The sequence below is a fragment of the Convolutriloba macropyga genome, chromosome 3 (assembly GCF_964194025.1).
Source record: "Convolutriloba macropyga chromosome 3, txConMacr16.3, whole genome shotgun sequence".
In the NCBI taxonomy this organism is placed as follows: domain Eukaryota; kingdom Metazoa; phylum Xenacoelomorpha; order Acoela; family Convolutidae; genus Convolutriloba; species Convolutriloba macropyga.
In genome coordinates, this window is record NC_134470.1 from 30,006,936 (window position 1) to 30,022,877 (window position 15,942).

The following is a 15,942-nucleotide window of genomic DNA, read 5'->3' on the forward strand; positions in this document are numbered from 1 at the left end:
GAACATATGTATATTCTGGTAATTTGATTTTAGTTAACTGAAAAATGGTTTGCAAAAACGCAAATAAGACCTTGAATAGATATTGAGAGCAAATTGGGTTAGAAAAGAGTCTTAAATTTTAACAATAATCAATTTAAAGCAGAAAAAAAGCAAAAAATTAAACGATAAAAAATGTTTCATGAGTGCATGCTAGCGAGCATAAGTAAAAATGTATCAAGTCAATAAGAATTTTTTCAAGAAATGCAGAAAAAACTCAACGCAATACGCAATCCGCAAAGAATTGAGTCCATGATTTTACTAAGTCTATAAATTGTTGTATCCATTAAATCAAAGAACTTCACAAAGATTTTCAATCAATTAATCAATCCAAGAAGATCTGCCCCACTCCAACCTCCACCTCAACTCCGCCCCCAACTCCAGCTCCACTCCCGCCACCACCTCCCCTTCCACCGCCACCCCAACCTTCAACCCAACTCCATATGTAAGATCATAATTATTAGATGAAGGACTGCTGCCAAAAATATTTAATATAATACAGTCTTTATGTCATAGATCACGTTCTATGCCGGAAGCTGCATGAAGGTGCAGGAAGCTGCTGGATGGTGCCTATTTTGTTTAAATAACCAATTCAGACACTATGAACAATCCACCATCTCCTCAACCAGACCTGCATTGTTTTAAACTATATTCTGAACCGCATTGTTTCTGAACTTCACCCCTGACCCGCTATCCCACTGTTGTCCTTGTAGCAGATCAAAATAGCAGATAGCATGCGCTGCCATTTTATCATTTAGTGTTTTTCTCGAGTTCAATTTTTTCAAATTTTGTCGATTTGCTTTGTTCAGTCTGGTAATATATCAGTCTGTTGATGCTGAGTTAAGTCTGTCAATTATCCATGCTGAGATCTACCGAAGTCTAGCACTGAGCCATTTTCAGTTGGAATTTGAAAAGTTCCTCTCAATTTTAGTTCTACCATCAGACTTAGAAAACATCTTCATTCGTTTGCTCTGATAGACTGTTTTCGTACATAATTCCTATGTTTGAATGGTTTCTAAATTTATAACTGATGAATCATTGGTCTATACTCTGACACTCAGATCCGGGAGGTTGGGAACACGCGCGCAGGTTGGAATCTTTTTCTGGAAAGAACTAATTTTAATTATGAAAAAAATTTGGCTCAACCTGTGAAAAGAATTAGGCTAAACAACTTTTTGAGATTCCCCGACTATTCATATCAAGTAACTATTTACAGTTCCCTGGAACTATTCAATCTTTTTATGAAGTCAAGAACCAGAGTGGGGTGAGTTAATCGAATTTTTTCATCAAAAAAAGTCCTGAAGAAATTAATTTAAGTTTCATTGAAAACTTATGTTTTCGAAACGTGGCTGGGAATTGAGTTATTGACCACACTCTATTCGATGAACATAAACTAGGAGCCAGCGTCCCTGCCAAATATAGCGCCCCTGATTTTGGAATTTAAAACATAAAAAGAGCCCAATAGTGCTTTTGATTTGGTAGTAGTGGCTGCTCGTAATGAAGCTCAATAAAATTCAAAATTTTGTTGCTCTTTAGTTGACTCTTAACTTCAGTTTATGAAATTGGTTCCAGTAAAAACATTCTATTTTCGCTATTATCACCACCTAATCGTATTTGCAGGTCGAATATATGTATATTCCGGTAGCTTTCTTATAATTATCTGAAAAATGATTTTCAAAAACGCAAATAAGACTTTGAAGAGATGTTAGGAGCAAATTAGGATAGAGAAGAGTCATAAAACCTTACAACAATTAATCAAAACCTGAAAAAGAAGCAAAAAAATCAAACGATAACTATGTTTCTTGAGTGCATGCTCTAGTGAGCATAAGAAAAATTGTATCAGGTCAATAAGTTGTTTCAAGGGACTGCAAGAAAAAATAACCACATTACGCAATCCGCAAAAAATTGAATCCCCGAATTTATTAAATGTTTAAATCGTTGAATCCTTCAATTCAAGCTTTTCACAAAGAATTTCAATTAATGAATCAATCCACGAAGATCACCCTCACGCAAACCTCAACCTCCACTTCAACCCACCTCCACCACCACCTCAACTCCTGCCACCTCCCCTTCCACTGCCACCCCCACCTTCAGCCCAACTCCATATGTAAGATCTTAATTGTAAGATGAGATGTTGCTGCTAAAAATTAATATTTAAAATAACTTCATGCCATAGTTCAGGTTCTATGCCGGAAGCTGCCTAAAAGTGCACAAAGACGCTGGAAGGTGACCATCTTGTTTAAATAACTAATTCAGACACCATTCACGATCACCCCTCCTCAACCAGACCTGCATTGTTCTAAACTGCATTCTAAACTGCATTGCTTCTAAACTCTACCTCTGACCCACTATCTCACTTTTGTCCTTGTTACAAATCAAAATAGCAGATAGCATGTGCGGCCATTTTATCATTTATCGTCTTGCTCAAGTTCAAAATTTTCAATTTTTGTCGATTTTCTCTGTTCAGTCTGTTAATATATCACTCTGTTTTTGCTGAGTTAATTCTGTCAATTATCCACGCTGAGATCTACCGAAGTTCAGCAGTAAGCCATTTTCAGTTGGAGATCAGGGTTTGAAAAGTTCCTCTCAATGTTAGCTCTACCGTTAGACTTAAAAAACATCGTTTGTTTAAATGATTTCGTACATATTTGCTATGTTTGAATGGTTTCTAAATTGATGATGGATGAAACATGGCTGCTACACTCTGACACTCTGATCTGGGAGGTTGGGAAGACGCGCGCAGGTTGGAATGATTTTCTGGAAAGAACTAATTTTGATTATAAAAAAAAAACGTTGGCTCGACCTAAGAAAAGAATTAGGCTTAACAAATTTTTGAGATTCTCTGACTATGTAAATCAAGTCATTAATTACATCTTTCTGGAACAATTCAGTCTTTTCATAAAGTCAAGAACCAGACTGAGGTGAGTTAATCGAATTTTTTTCATCAATAAAAAAGTCCTGAAGAAATTAATTTACGTTTCAATTGAAAACTTATGTTTTCGAAATGTGGCTGGGACTTGAGTTATTGACCACTCCCTTTGCGATGAACATAAACTAGGAGCCAGTGCCAAATATAGCGCCCCTGATTTTGGTATTAAAATACAAAAAGAGCAAAATAGTACTTTTGATTTGGTAGTAGTGGCTGCTCGTAATGAAGCTCAATAAAATTCAAAATTTTGTTGCTCTTTAGTTGACCCTGAACTTCAGTTTGTGAAATTCGGTTCACTAAAAACACTGTAGTTTGGCTATTATCACAAGCTATTTGTATTTACAGGTCTAACATATGTAAATTCTGGTAGTTTGATTCTAATTACCCGAAAAATGTTTTTTAAAAACGCAAATAAGCCTTTGGATAGATTTTAGGAGAAAATTAGGTTAAAGAAGAGTTATAAAACCAAACAACAATTAATTTAAAGCTGAAAAAGTATCAAAATAAGTTTTAGGTTCGCTTTAGTTATTTCCATCACAATAGTTGATGACCAATTTTGTTTTATTCCACTCCCATCCAAAATATAATTTTGATGAAAAATTACCATCTGCGTTATCCTAATGTTCTGTTTTCCAAACATACAGGACTCCAACAGATTCTAAATGGTTCTATGATCATACACAAAAGACTTCACAATTGGCAGCATCATACTTGCCAGATGAAGCAACTGTTCATTTGAAATTTTAGTAGAAGAACGAAAACAGCGCAAATCCAAGAGTTAGTTGTATGGTTACACCAAACACGGCTATGTTTCTGTGCCTGTGGCCCCATCTGCAACCCAAGAGGGTGCGATAAGAACTGTATGGCGTTGAGTACTTCTCAGCCTTCTGAGTACTTCTGAAGTAAAGCAAAAAGTGACCCAGAATCCTACGTGGTTTCTTATTGCGCTGCAAGTATAACATATTTTGTGCTAGGAATATTGGCCCACAGATCGTTTAGCCAGCAATTTTTTTTTATGAGAAGTTCAGCCCATAGCTGAGCTCTGATTGGTCAACATATCTGATTGACTAAAGCATCACTAAAGTTCAACCACTACAATTGAGGGGCGGGTTTTTCAACTGAATTTTTCATTTTGTGGTTGCCCGCTAGACCCCTTGTCGGTCAATTCGGAGATTTCCAGATTGATTCAACAATTCGCAAAATTTTGCATTTTTTCAATACGCTGCTGCAGGATTAACTGCTGTAAGGGCTATTTCTCTTTTAAAAGTTCAATACTATGCACCGTTCCAGCTCAATTGAGATCGAGAGTTCACAAAAAATTATATTCATATATATTCACAAATCAGAATTTCACAAATTTTACATATTTACACATGAAAAGAGAAAGATACATATCTGAATTTTGGAGGTGACGGCTACAGACAGCATTGGCATTTATGGCTAAGGTCAAAACAATCACGTTTTAATCGCGGTCTAGTGATCGCTTTTATGATGAATGAAAGCTGAGATGAGCAAAAAGGCGTAAAGTTTTCGCGCGTTTTCTGGTGTTAAAGAGTATCCATCATTTAATATTGTTAATCTGTATCCATCGGTTTAAAAAGTCTAAGTTCACATTTTTCTAGCATCAGTTTTGCATTTGGTTTTGAGAATCGTTTATAATTTCTTCTAAGAGACGCGAATCGCTTTTCAAACTTTTCTTTTCAACGTTTTCTGCTGATTTTTCTTCATTTGCTGATTTTTCTTCTTCCGATTTGTTCAAGTCAAATTTTGCTTCTTCCACTTTTACGTCGCCATTTTTGTCATCTCTGAAGGTATCTCTATTGTCGCTTTCACTCGAGGGCGATTCTTCTGTGACTGTGACGTCATTGTTATCCATTTTATCATCTTCTACGTCCTCCTCATCTTCGGTAAAAGCAAGTTGCTCCGTTTCGGCTTCTGGCTGAGGCGAGAGAAGTTGAAGGCTCGGTTTTCGGCTGGGGTTTTGGCTTTGGGCAATTTGGCTTGTTGGGGTTGCGCTATTTCGTGAAGAGGGTGGGTTTTCGAGGGTATCAGGGGAGGCAATTGGGAAATCCGAAGTGGTTTTTATGGGTTCTGAGGGCGATAGAAGGTCATCGGAGTCCAAAGGTTCAAAAGCGACCTTCTCGTCTGAAAAATATGCAATGCGTTAAAATCAGTGAAAATAAAATGCTGAGAATTGCGAATCCAAGGACGCTAAAAAAAGCATCTGAAAAAAAAAACATCCCGATTGAATTGGACAACGGCCATTTCATTTCTCTTTTTTGGTAATTTCTCTCGACACTTTTCATTAATGTTATTTTTGAGAAATTTTAACAGCAAGGCTTCAGGGCTTTGATATTGATCATTTTTCATATGATAAGATGTATTGAACAACTCATTATTGATGATGTGAGATGATACATTACAGGTGAATAAAAGAATTACAAACAAAAAAATTGACTAGAGAAAAAATCAACAGGTATCCCATGTTTAAAAAGCCATTAACTGAGTTGGTATGCTTCGAAATATTTCCTTAAGAGTCCATTATCATTTATTATCGCCCCCTTGTTGTGTCCCGTTATGAACATAGACCACGAGTATCTGTCTAAATGGAATCTCTCTAAATTAATCTCCGTATGATAAAGCGATTAAAAAATGTGATATGAAACCTGGAATGTACATGTGCTTTTGAATTAAAACACTCACGTGCACATTTCAAAATGCCGAAAGTCTGCAGTGCCAGACGTTAAAATGCCAGAAGTTCCCCACTTAGCCAGAAGTTGACTCATCATTTTAAAATGTGTGCGTTTCGTGTTTTAAGAATGGTTACGCGACTCTGCAGAAGTCACCTCAAAAATTCTGACCTAATATCTCTTAAACCGATATTCTCGACAAACGCCAGAAGTTTTCAGCGACTTCAAGCAGAGTCACGTAATCATTACTTAAAAAAAAACCTTGATGTTTAACATGAGTTATTATCAGTAGTCTAAATTGAAAATGAAACTTTTGCAGCAACTTACGATTGTATTTGGATGTATTTGGTTGTAAAGTCATTCTGTTGAAAGCCATTGATTAAAAATTGATTAGGTCTAGCATAAGACAAGCTTAGTTTTTTTTAAAGAAAATTGTGTACAATTAAACACAAACTGTGTAAAATGGAGAATAAAAATTCGATATAATCTGTTACGGTTCCCCAACGTAATGAGCACAAAGTTTTACGCCCCCCAATTACAAGGCTATTTTTTCACAGTATCGTGCTATAAAACAACAAAACAAATAGTAATCGCGATCCTGAAAGGCAGTGGTCGAGGAGCGGTCAATGTGCCCATAGACAATCATAGGGCAATAGATCCCAAATTTTATATCAAAAATTATCCAGAATATTATAATTTTCGGGGGGATCATTCTGCGATGGAGATCAAATTTGCGATATAATGTGAAACCCACACTCTCTGCACAGCAGATGTGATTTTCAAAAACAGCATGGCATTATGGGCGCAGAATTTGTCAAGGGCAAAACTTAAATGACGTCGCCTGGTTGAGTAAATAGAGAGTTTATCACACAGCAAGTAAACAATCAGGACAAGAAAAAGTATAAAGACATGACGCACTGTCAGAACTGGGGTTGTCTTCTGTCCCCTGTGACTCTAATTCGTCGATCTGTTGTGAAGGTGTTTTTGGTGACGTCACGTCCTGTCCGCTCTTTTCCACGTCAGATTCATTTTCAACCACAATATTGTGTTGCTCGTGTTGTTCTACTTGTTCTTCTTCTTCTTCTGGTTGTGGTGTCTGCTCAGTTGGTTGCACATCCGATTTGACTGGTGTCTGACTGGTAGCTGGTTCCACTTCATTGTAAACAACTACAGGTGGATCTGTTGGTACAGGTTCTAGATCAATTACTGGAGTTGGAGGTTGCTGGGATCCTGCAATAGAAGGAACAGAAACGCTTTTAAAGAGTTTACATTTATATTTCAAGATTCTCTAAATCTTGTGTCAAAAACCTGCTGCTATCAAAAAGCAACATTTTCCAGTCAACATTCGATTCGCCTTCTACTTGAATCAGTCAAACTTTTTTAAAAAAATATATATATCTGATATTTTATTATCTTTATCCTCTTGCATCTATCAAAAAATTAAAATTCAAGATTGATACCGACAGCTGTTTTGTAAGGTGTCACGCAGATCAGGAGAAAACAAAAATAGAAGACTCGGTCCCATTGGAAATAACTATAGATTAAATTTGAAGAGGTGAGTTCTCCCGTCAAGTTTTAGTATATGTTCTTTAGCAGGTATCTTGAAGTAAAGATTAAGTGGGCCGTATCGTGATACCACGCATGTGTTTGATTGATCAAGTTAATTGTAATTTCAGAGATCTTTGTTTCTGTATTTTCCAAAACGCGAAGAACCACAGTTGTCAATACTGCTGCAATGCACCAAAAAGATGATAAAGAGATGTTGTTTACTTATTATTTCACCTGCAGTATTGTGTTATCTGATCATAGAACAGATCTAAAGTGATGATTCATTCCTACAGCAGTAACTAGAGAGGGGGAAATAAAAAGAGCCTTACTGTTGGTTCGTTTTGACTTGATACTGGTTCTAGTTGAGTCCTTGTTGTTGTTAGTTTGTTGTGCTTGTTCATAGCTCCTGAATAGCGATTGTAGACTCTCGCCTAAAAATAACATTTTCGATGGACAAAAGTAAGCAAAATGCGAGCTATCGCAGGAGAAGAATTACATATAAATTAGTTCAAAGTAGAAAAAAATCCATAAAATCCATAATCAAAGAACTCAAGATAAGTTATAAGATTATAAACTTTCATGTTTTCAAATAAAACTCTGATAAAGAGTATACAAAAATTAGGGATAACTTTTTGGTTAGCATAGAATGCTTGAACGACACATCTACTTTAAATATATCATTATTAAGACAACATTCATCGTACCTGACCTTCAATCTCAATGTATCTGCAAAGGCGAAACAACAAATCAACCATTTTGAGCCTTTGAGCCCAGTTGAGATCAGTATTCACCCGTTAAACAACATAACCGTTTAACGCTCTTTCCGATGAATCACGCACTCCCTCGGCAAAATTTACTTCACATCAGTAAATTACTCAGTTTCACTTTTAGATCACAAGGCAGCCTGGTCATATAAAAATTCCAAAGAAACCACCCCCCCCCCCCAAAAAAAAAAAAATTCATCGAGTCGTAAGCATCAAGTAATCAACCGTATACCAGCTATCACTCTGCAGCAAGAAGAAACCACATAACCTACTAGCGCTGGACGAATTGACTGGAGGGGACTCGATTGTATCGTAGCCTGCTTCAGGTTTAAAGTCTGGGGGAATGGCTTGAGAGTTGGTCGCTGGCAAAGTAGGCCAAAAAGATAAACAATGGGCTTCAAATGAGGATCTTCGTTATTAGAGGCTATTATAGACCAAACCAACCTTTAGACAGCTTCGTTCTAGATGTTGATATAATATCAGAGTGAGATTCCTCTGGTATGTCTTTGGGCACGCTCTTGATGTGTGCCAATCTCATGCGTCTACTGGCCAGACTTGGATCCAGTGACACTTGCGGACCACCATGCAAGAGAAGACATGTGGATGTCAGACCAAACACCGACGGCTCATTTGTGCATTGCAGGTCAAATTTGGCCACGAGGCAGCTGCGCGACTGAAAAATGCCCAATTGTGATATGACCATATCTGGAAGTTTCAGGAGCAATATTTGCAAAATAGACGTGCCAATCAACTGGTACAAAACTGAGTTGATATTGAACGTTTTACAACGGTTGTCGATATAACCAGTAAAATTGTATACATGTTTCAAAATAGCGACTGTTGAAATTTTGTAATTCGATGCATAAATATTTGGCAATGTTGATGCTAAATTCATCAACTATGAAAATTTTATTGTTTAAGTCATCTTGGATATCATGGACGTAATTGAATGCGAGTAATCTTACCTGATTAGTGTAAATAGGACAGCTATACACTTTCTGTTGTGATGATAGAACCCTACTGTCATAATCTGCCTTCCTCATTGGTCGAATAGCAATAGGTGGCATCTTCACAGGTGTCGCAGGGCACACAGGTCGCAGTTTAGACTCCTCCACTCCCCATTCAGAACCCTCGAGATACAAGCTGTGTACAATTAGAGTTATACCTTCTTCGGCAGTTTTACTGTCGGATAGTTTGATGTAGCTGAGCGCTGTTGAAACTTCCAAGTTGAGAGCGATCTGAAAATTAAATGACTGAAAAAGCTGTAAAATTTTTCTTAAAAATAAAACTAAACTGTCCGCTTGCAGCGCAATAAAGCGGTACTTTTGTGGAACTCGAATATCTAATTATAAAGGAAAACAGGTAGCAGGCTGGTACTGCACGGTGACATAAACCTTTGTCTCTTCACGAAGCCTGTAGTCATTTTAACAGTTTATCTTAAGATAAAATCGGTTAAAAACCCTTCGTTAGCCTTCAATAAGATTTTGATCTGCTGGTTTCTTTATGAAGTGGGTAATTTGCAACCAAGAAGCAAAATGAAGTCCGAAGTCACGCCAAAAATCTGATTTCAACAGCCTAAATCTCTACTTTCATCATATTGTTGATATTAATTTTGATATAGGAGATTAATCTTAGCTGAAGTTTGTTAATGAGCCTTCTAAAAAATTTACCTCGTCAATTGAACACTCGTATTCGTTAGCTGCTCTTGACTTGAGGTAGCAGAGAATGTTCTCTGGGTTCACCAGTCCACCCAGCCATATCTCCTTGACTGTGCCCCAGCCGATGGCATTCGGGGTCCTCTTAGAAGGCACTACTCCTCTCTTTAACCAGCTCGAGAACTGTTCATGCCTCAGATTCAGGTCTGCAACGTCAAGACATTTCTAAGTTTATTGATAATATTTCATCGTTTATAACTGTTACAGTTTATAACTGTTACTTCAATGACATAGAGCATACGTTTTATTTGATAAGTTTATTATTAACAAAAGTTACCATTCCTAATTTTAGGTTTTCATTGCAGCTTCAGGTAACTCCAGAGACGTCCAAAAAAATTAATTCCGCAGAAAAAATCGTTGAAAAAGCTATACAAATTAGCCTGATATATACCCCAACTTTTAGAGATATAGAGATAAATATGAGCAGCTCATAAGACTCGAAAATCAGATTACGGCACAAAATATCAACTAAAATCAACCAACTTTTGAAAACCCATCTCTAGTGTTGTTCATTCTGAATTAGCCTAATTGTTGTGATAAACTTATTAAAAAGTTTCAGAGATGTCAAATGAAAGCGAAGACACTGAGCTGTCCAGCTTGCCATTTCTTGGTCAAACACCTATCGCTTCAAAGAATGATGCAAAGAGGGCTAAACCTGACTCCAGTCCTAGTCCGGAATGCTTATATGATGTTTTCCTGTCAAAAATAGACAAGATATTCGAAAGCCGCATCCGTATTCTCATCACCACGTGCATTGGGCAAATGCGCAACGATCTTATCCCTATAATAAGAAATGAAATTCAAGCTGCAATTCCTAATGCTATTCATTAGGCCATCGAGGCAATCAAAGAAGAATTAAAGGCAGAAATCATGCAAAAAATGAGGACGATCTTTTTTACCAAGAACGATGCAGGGTTGTAGCAATGGCTCAAGCTGAAACTGTGGAGAATTATAACAGAAGGGATAACATCAGACTACATGGTGTGGAAGAAAATGCGAGACAAAACGATGAAGTGATTTTTGTAGGGGAGAAGGATTCTGAAACAATAGAGAATGTTATCGATGTTGCGTCCTCTATGGGTGTCACTCTCGACGAGAGAGATATATCCACCGCTCATAGACCTCCTGGTGGCAAAACAGTAGAGCGTCGATTATTGTGTGTTTTGCACGATGGGCCAAGAAGACAGAAATGTTGCAGAACAAGAAGAAATGGTCCTCGAACGTCAGGGAATTTGATGACATATCACCAGCAGGTGTCAAATTCTTCTCTATGATGGAAAAGGATCAAAGAATTGATTCGGTTTGGACACGAGAAGTCACAATATTCTATGTTTGGAGAGAAAATAAGAGAGCATACAAGATAATTGAGCTGAATGAGGCTGCAAGGAATCTGAATTATGACTTCTGTGAGCTCAGTAAATGCTTCAATCTTTCTCGGAGTAATGTTTTCCCCTCGTCATCGTGTACTGAATTCACCTAAATCAATGGCTTGTATTTCTTCGCTTTCTGTTCTAAGCCTAAATGTTAGCTCACTAAAAAAACACCCAGAAGATCTGGAAGCACTTGTAAGTAGTCTTCAGACTCCGCTAGTCATCCTTGTTCAACCGAAACGTGGCTGTCGGAAAATGATAATCCAGTCTTTTATTGTAAATGGCTATATAAGTATATTATCGAAGAATCGTGATTCAAAAGGAGGAGGTGTAATGGTACAAATTACTGATAAATGCGCGTTCCAAACAACCTGCAAAAACATGCTAGAAGAGTCATTGGCTGTTAAAATTGAGAAAGCAGGACATTTTTTTTCGTTCAGTAGTAATTTACAATAAACCAAGAGCAAAAATGGAGCTTGTTGACATTTTGGATGAAATGCTGAGCCATTTCAATTCGAAAACTTTTCCAACGGTTATTTGTGGTGATTTCAACATTGATACCTTAAAGGATAATTTACTCATACAAAATTATGTGAATACAATCAACTCCAACTTTTCAGCTTCTACCGAACGAACCAACTCGAGTCACTGATCGTTCAGTGTCGTGCATTGATCATTTTATTTACTTGAGCATCAAAGTTTTCGCGATCACTATCCCTAACCAACAGTAAGCTTTTAAGAGCTACATCTTTTCTCCATCACCGCGATAAGGTTGATGAATACAATATCTTTTTGAATAAAGAACTAACTGAAGCGCTCAAATCACCCAACTGCTGTGGAAGCAGGGCTTTCGACGAGTTTCATAAAACTTTCGTTTCGATTTCTGATCGTTTAGCGCCTTTAAAGCATATTCATCCTGGAAGAAGTTTTCTACCAAAATGGTTTGATAAAAATCTTAAAATCTACGTAGTCAACGTAAGTTGACGCATAAGAAATGGAAAAAAGACAAATCAAATTTGAATTTGCTAAACAAATTTCAAAACATTCGGATACGACTCGAAAAGAGCACCAAGAAAGCAAAAAAAACGTATTATAAGAAGAAGTTCGAAAATTGTATCGGAGACTCAAGACAAATATTCAATCTTCTAAATGAGCTCAATGGAAAGACTCTAATCAATACTACGATTCCTCAATTATATTCCTGTGTTTTGAGCTCGGATTCTAATCCATCCGCTTTTGAGGTTGCGGAAAAATTTAAGAAGTTTTTTGTAGATGTTGGCAAGAACATTAAGCACAGTATCCCGGCTGAACAAATAATTTATCCTAAAGACATTGAAATGTCAATCCGTTTGAGTTCGTTATCCGAAAAACAAATTAAAGGAATCATAGAATCTCTTCCGGAGAAAACATCATCGGGTGAAGATGAAATTAAAAACATATTTGGGAAAGCTGCAGGACCTGTGATCACTCGCTATCTAGCTTCAATAATATATCAATCCTTCAAGGAAAGTTGCTTCCCATCTGAACTCAAAAAAGCTAAGTTAATTCCTCTATTCAAAGATGGTTCCCGGTTGGATGAAAATAATTATAGAACAATATCTCTACTAATGGTTTGGAGCAAAACATATGAGAGAGCAATTTTCACCAGAATATATGAGTACATGGAAAATTTTATTCTACTATATTCTAAGCAGTTTAGATTCCGGAAAAAACATTCAACAATTGATGCATTGGCGGAATTAACTGAGAAAATAAGGACAAGTAAAGTAGAAACCGTCAATTTTTTTTCTTGACCTCAAAAAGCCTTTTGACACATTAGATCACCAAATTTTACTCAACAAAATGGAACTATATGGTATGCGTCATAATGCCTTAAAGTGATTTAAAAGCTATTTATCTGAAAGATCACAAAAAGTTACAATAGCGGGTGTGTCATCAAATTTGCTAAATATGAACGGTGGCGTTCCCCTTGGGCCACTCTTATTTCTGATTTACATAAATGATCTACCAAATGTTTGCTCTCAAGTTGATGTTCATCTCTTTGCCGACGACACAAATATATGAAGAATGAATTGTTCGATGAAAAAATCCAAGCGGACGTTCTAAAGATAACGAAGTGGCTAAATGCAAATAAACTAAAGCTTAACATCTCTAAAGTTACAATAGCGGGTGTGTCATCAAATTTCCTAAATATGAACTGTGGCGTTCCCCTTGGGCCACTCTTATTTCTGATTTACATAAATGATCTACCAAATGTTTGCTCTCAAGTTGATGTTTATCTCTTTGCCGACGACACAAATATATGAAGAATGAATTGTTCGATGAAAAAATCCAAGCGGACGTTCTAAAGATAACGAAGTGGCTAAATGCAAATAAACTAAAGCTTAACATCTCTAAAACGTTTCAGTTGAATACAAAAACAAGTGCTTCCAGTCATCAGCAAAATTGAATCTGATTATGTTGTTGACAAAAATGAATGTAAAAAATCTTGGTATAACAGTTGATTCAAAATTTTGCTAACAGTCGCACATAAAATTGGTTGTTGCAAGACTGAATAGGCAATGCGGGATAATCTCGAAGCTAAGGCACTTTGTTCTACGTTACCAGTTACTTGAATACTAAAAAAGCGTAATAAACCCAATTATACAGTACGGCATACTGGTTTATGGATGCTGCACCTTTTCTTCTTTAGATGTAGGTGTGTCCACTAGACTTCTTGCATCTCTAAAATTACTTAAAATCCAAAACTCGAAAACCAAAATTGAGCAAAACTCAATTCGTCACCGTGCCTCTCTTCTGTTTAATTTGCTGAAAATGCAAAGTCTTCTCCCAGAAGATGGGATAAACGCAAGCAAGAGGCAGGTTTCCTATATTTACCATCAAATAACGAATTCTTACATACATGCGAACGATGAGCTTGTTCGAAAAATCTTTTTCATTGATTACAGGTGAACCAAAGCTCATACTAAACCTCTTAATTTTTTGCTGACTTCTACGCCAAAATTTTGGCGGTGCCTTCTTCAAAGGCACCGCGGGCTCATTTTTTGCACTCAAAAGTTCAAATGTTTCATGTCTTAACATAGTTTTTGACAATTGATCTTTCCGAAACTGACACTATAGAACATGTAGCAATATGAAATTTTTCTGTCAAATGGGGCAATAGAGTAAGTACAGTATTTGGTGCTCTTAGCAGTAGAAGGATGCTAAGGTTGGTTTCTATGCTTAAATGTGATAACAGTTTTTTATTAGTATTATCTGAGGGCAAAAGTATTTTTTCACATTTTCGCTGTCTTTTGAGTTTGTGTCTAATAAGTTTATCAGTTTAAAAAAATGTAGGGCACTCTGGAAAGCAGGTCTGACGACCTCGTTGCGTGTCCTTTCCTGGCCTTATTTTCAATCATGGTCCTATAATTAATTGATGTTTATGATGTTAAATTGTTGATATTTTGGTTTAATGATTAATTCCGTTGTCTTAAATGATGTTTGATTGATGTTCAAAATGTATTTATACAAATTTTGTCGTATTAATTGGGCGAGGATAAATTTACTCTCTCTCTCTCTCTCTCATTATACTCAACTCTGGGTGAGGAATGGAGTGTAAATAATATCCTCCTCATAATAAGAATCAAAAGCATGAGATAAAATGTACCTCTGAGGAATGAGTAGAGGGTGTGGGTGGTGGGAAGGTGAGAGTGGGGCAGCCACGTAAGTGGCACTTCCTCCCTAGCCAGAGAGTGGGCTGCCCTCTGCAACTGGGGAGGGAGACTGTCGATTCCTCTGAGCAGACGAGACTCTATCTCGTGCAGACACTGGCGAATGAAGCAGAGCCACTCGTTGAAGAACAGACATTCCTGAAGGAAACAACTGCTATGTCAAAAAACTGCTAATATGAAGTTATGTCTTTGTGACTTGAAGGAACTGGAGTTTGACCTGCAAGAGCGGTATCTAGTGCCAGGGGCTAGTGCTAAGATTCTTTTCTCTTGAAGCTAACCAATGTTACTTTCTTAAATTAAATCTGAATTAAGAGTATTTTTGAGTATTAGAGGCACGGGAGTGGTAGCAGATGGAATCATGAATTTTATCAGAGCTCAAGATTTTTCTTGTTCTATATTTATCAACCAAACAAAAGCTGCAAACTTGATAATATCTTAGATATCAATTCGATGTTTCCCAGCGAGATTGATCTTTATATATAGGTCGTTAAAATGATGTACACAAATTTCACCAAAATATGATTGCATTCAAATTTAAGAAGCTCTGAAGTACATAACCAGCCAATTCTAACAATAATTTAATATTACTTTTCTTTGCGTTAAGCACAATTTGTCAATAGGAGAACAATAAGTTGGTTCCCAAAAATAGACATATTTCGCTAAAAAGCACAACAGTTTATTGAAGTTCATCTCGTTAAAATTAGTCAAACCTGCTGAAGCAAAAGAGACAATGTCTCGTTGCCTGAAGTGCCATCTGAACTGAGGATAGTTGAGCTGAATCGACTGGGTGGGTGGTAAGGGAAAGACAACACAGTGGGCTCAACGAACAAGGACGCTTCTTCATCTGCCACGTTTAGGAGAGAAGGCAAGTGGTCGTAGCAGAGGTCAATCGACATTCTGGCTTGGTTGACTTCGTTCTCGAGGTCAGCACCCCCGTTTAGGGCATCGGGTGACAACGGGAAGTATACAGCGCCCAACTTCGACATCCACTTGAAGAATGGCTCGTTCCTAAGATGACTCCGTATTATAGAAGCATTTTATGTATAAAGTATACATTCGACAGAATCATTTCAAGATACATATCTGCTCAAATAGTTTATTTGAAATCTCATAAAGCCACCACATCACTTTGAGAGAAATAAACTCAAAAAAGAAAATTTAAGGAAATCTATCATCA

The 15,942-nt window shown here is 37.0% G+C and overlaps 2 protein-coding genes across 6 annotated transcripts in view; one reads left to right on the plus strand and one right to left on the minus strand.

Moving 5' to 3' along the window:
- Positions 1-4,273: 4,273 nt before the first annotated feature.
- The window catches only part of LOC142336146 (dynein beta chain, ciliary-like), a 226,683-nt gene continuing 215,014 nt past the window's right edge, over positions 4,274-15,942 (minus strand). For 4 of the 5 annotated variants that reach the window (XM_075384733.1, XM_075384736.1, XM_075384734.1 and 1 more), the window contains 8 exons: positions 15,476-15,773; positions 14,702-14,903; positions 9,638-9,828; positions 8,933-9,205; positions 8,412-8,640; positions 7,533-7,634; positions 6,574-6,885; positions 4,274-5,110 (listed from right to left, as the gene is read on the minus strand). In XM_075384733.1, the coding sequence (XP_075240848.1) occupies positions 4,590-5,110; positions 6,574-6,885; positions 7,533-7,634; positions 8,412-8,640; positions 8,933-9,205; positions 9,638-9,828; positions 14,702-14,903; positions 15,476-15,773 (2,128 nt within the window). In that variant the 3' untranslated portion in view covers positions 4,274-4,589. Of the gene's footprint in view, positions 5,111-5,987; positions 6,018-6,573; positions 6,886-7,532; positions 7,635-8,411; positions 8,641-8,932; positions 9,206-9,637; positions 9,829-14,701; positions 14,904-15,475; positions 15,774-15,942 lie in introns of those variants that run through there. The other variant, XM_075384737.1, reaches the window with a different exon arrangement.
- The window catches only part of LOC142336147 (multiple coagulation factor deficiency protein 2 homolog), a 548,941-nt gene continuing 543,204 nt past the window's right edge, over positions 10,206-15,942 (plus strand). Inside the window, exon 1 of the mRNA XM_075384738.1 lies at positions 10,206-10,232. The gene's annotated coding sequence lies outside the window, so the exon portion shown is untranslated. The remainder of the gene's footprint in view (positions 10,233-15,942) is intronic.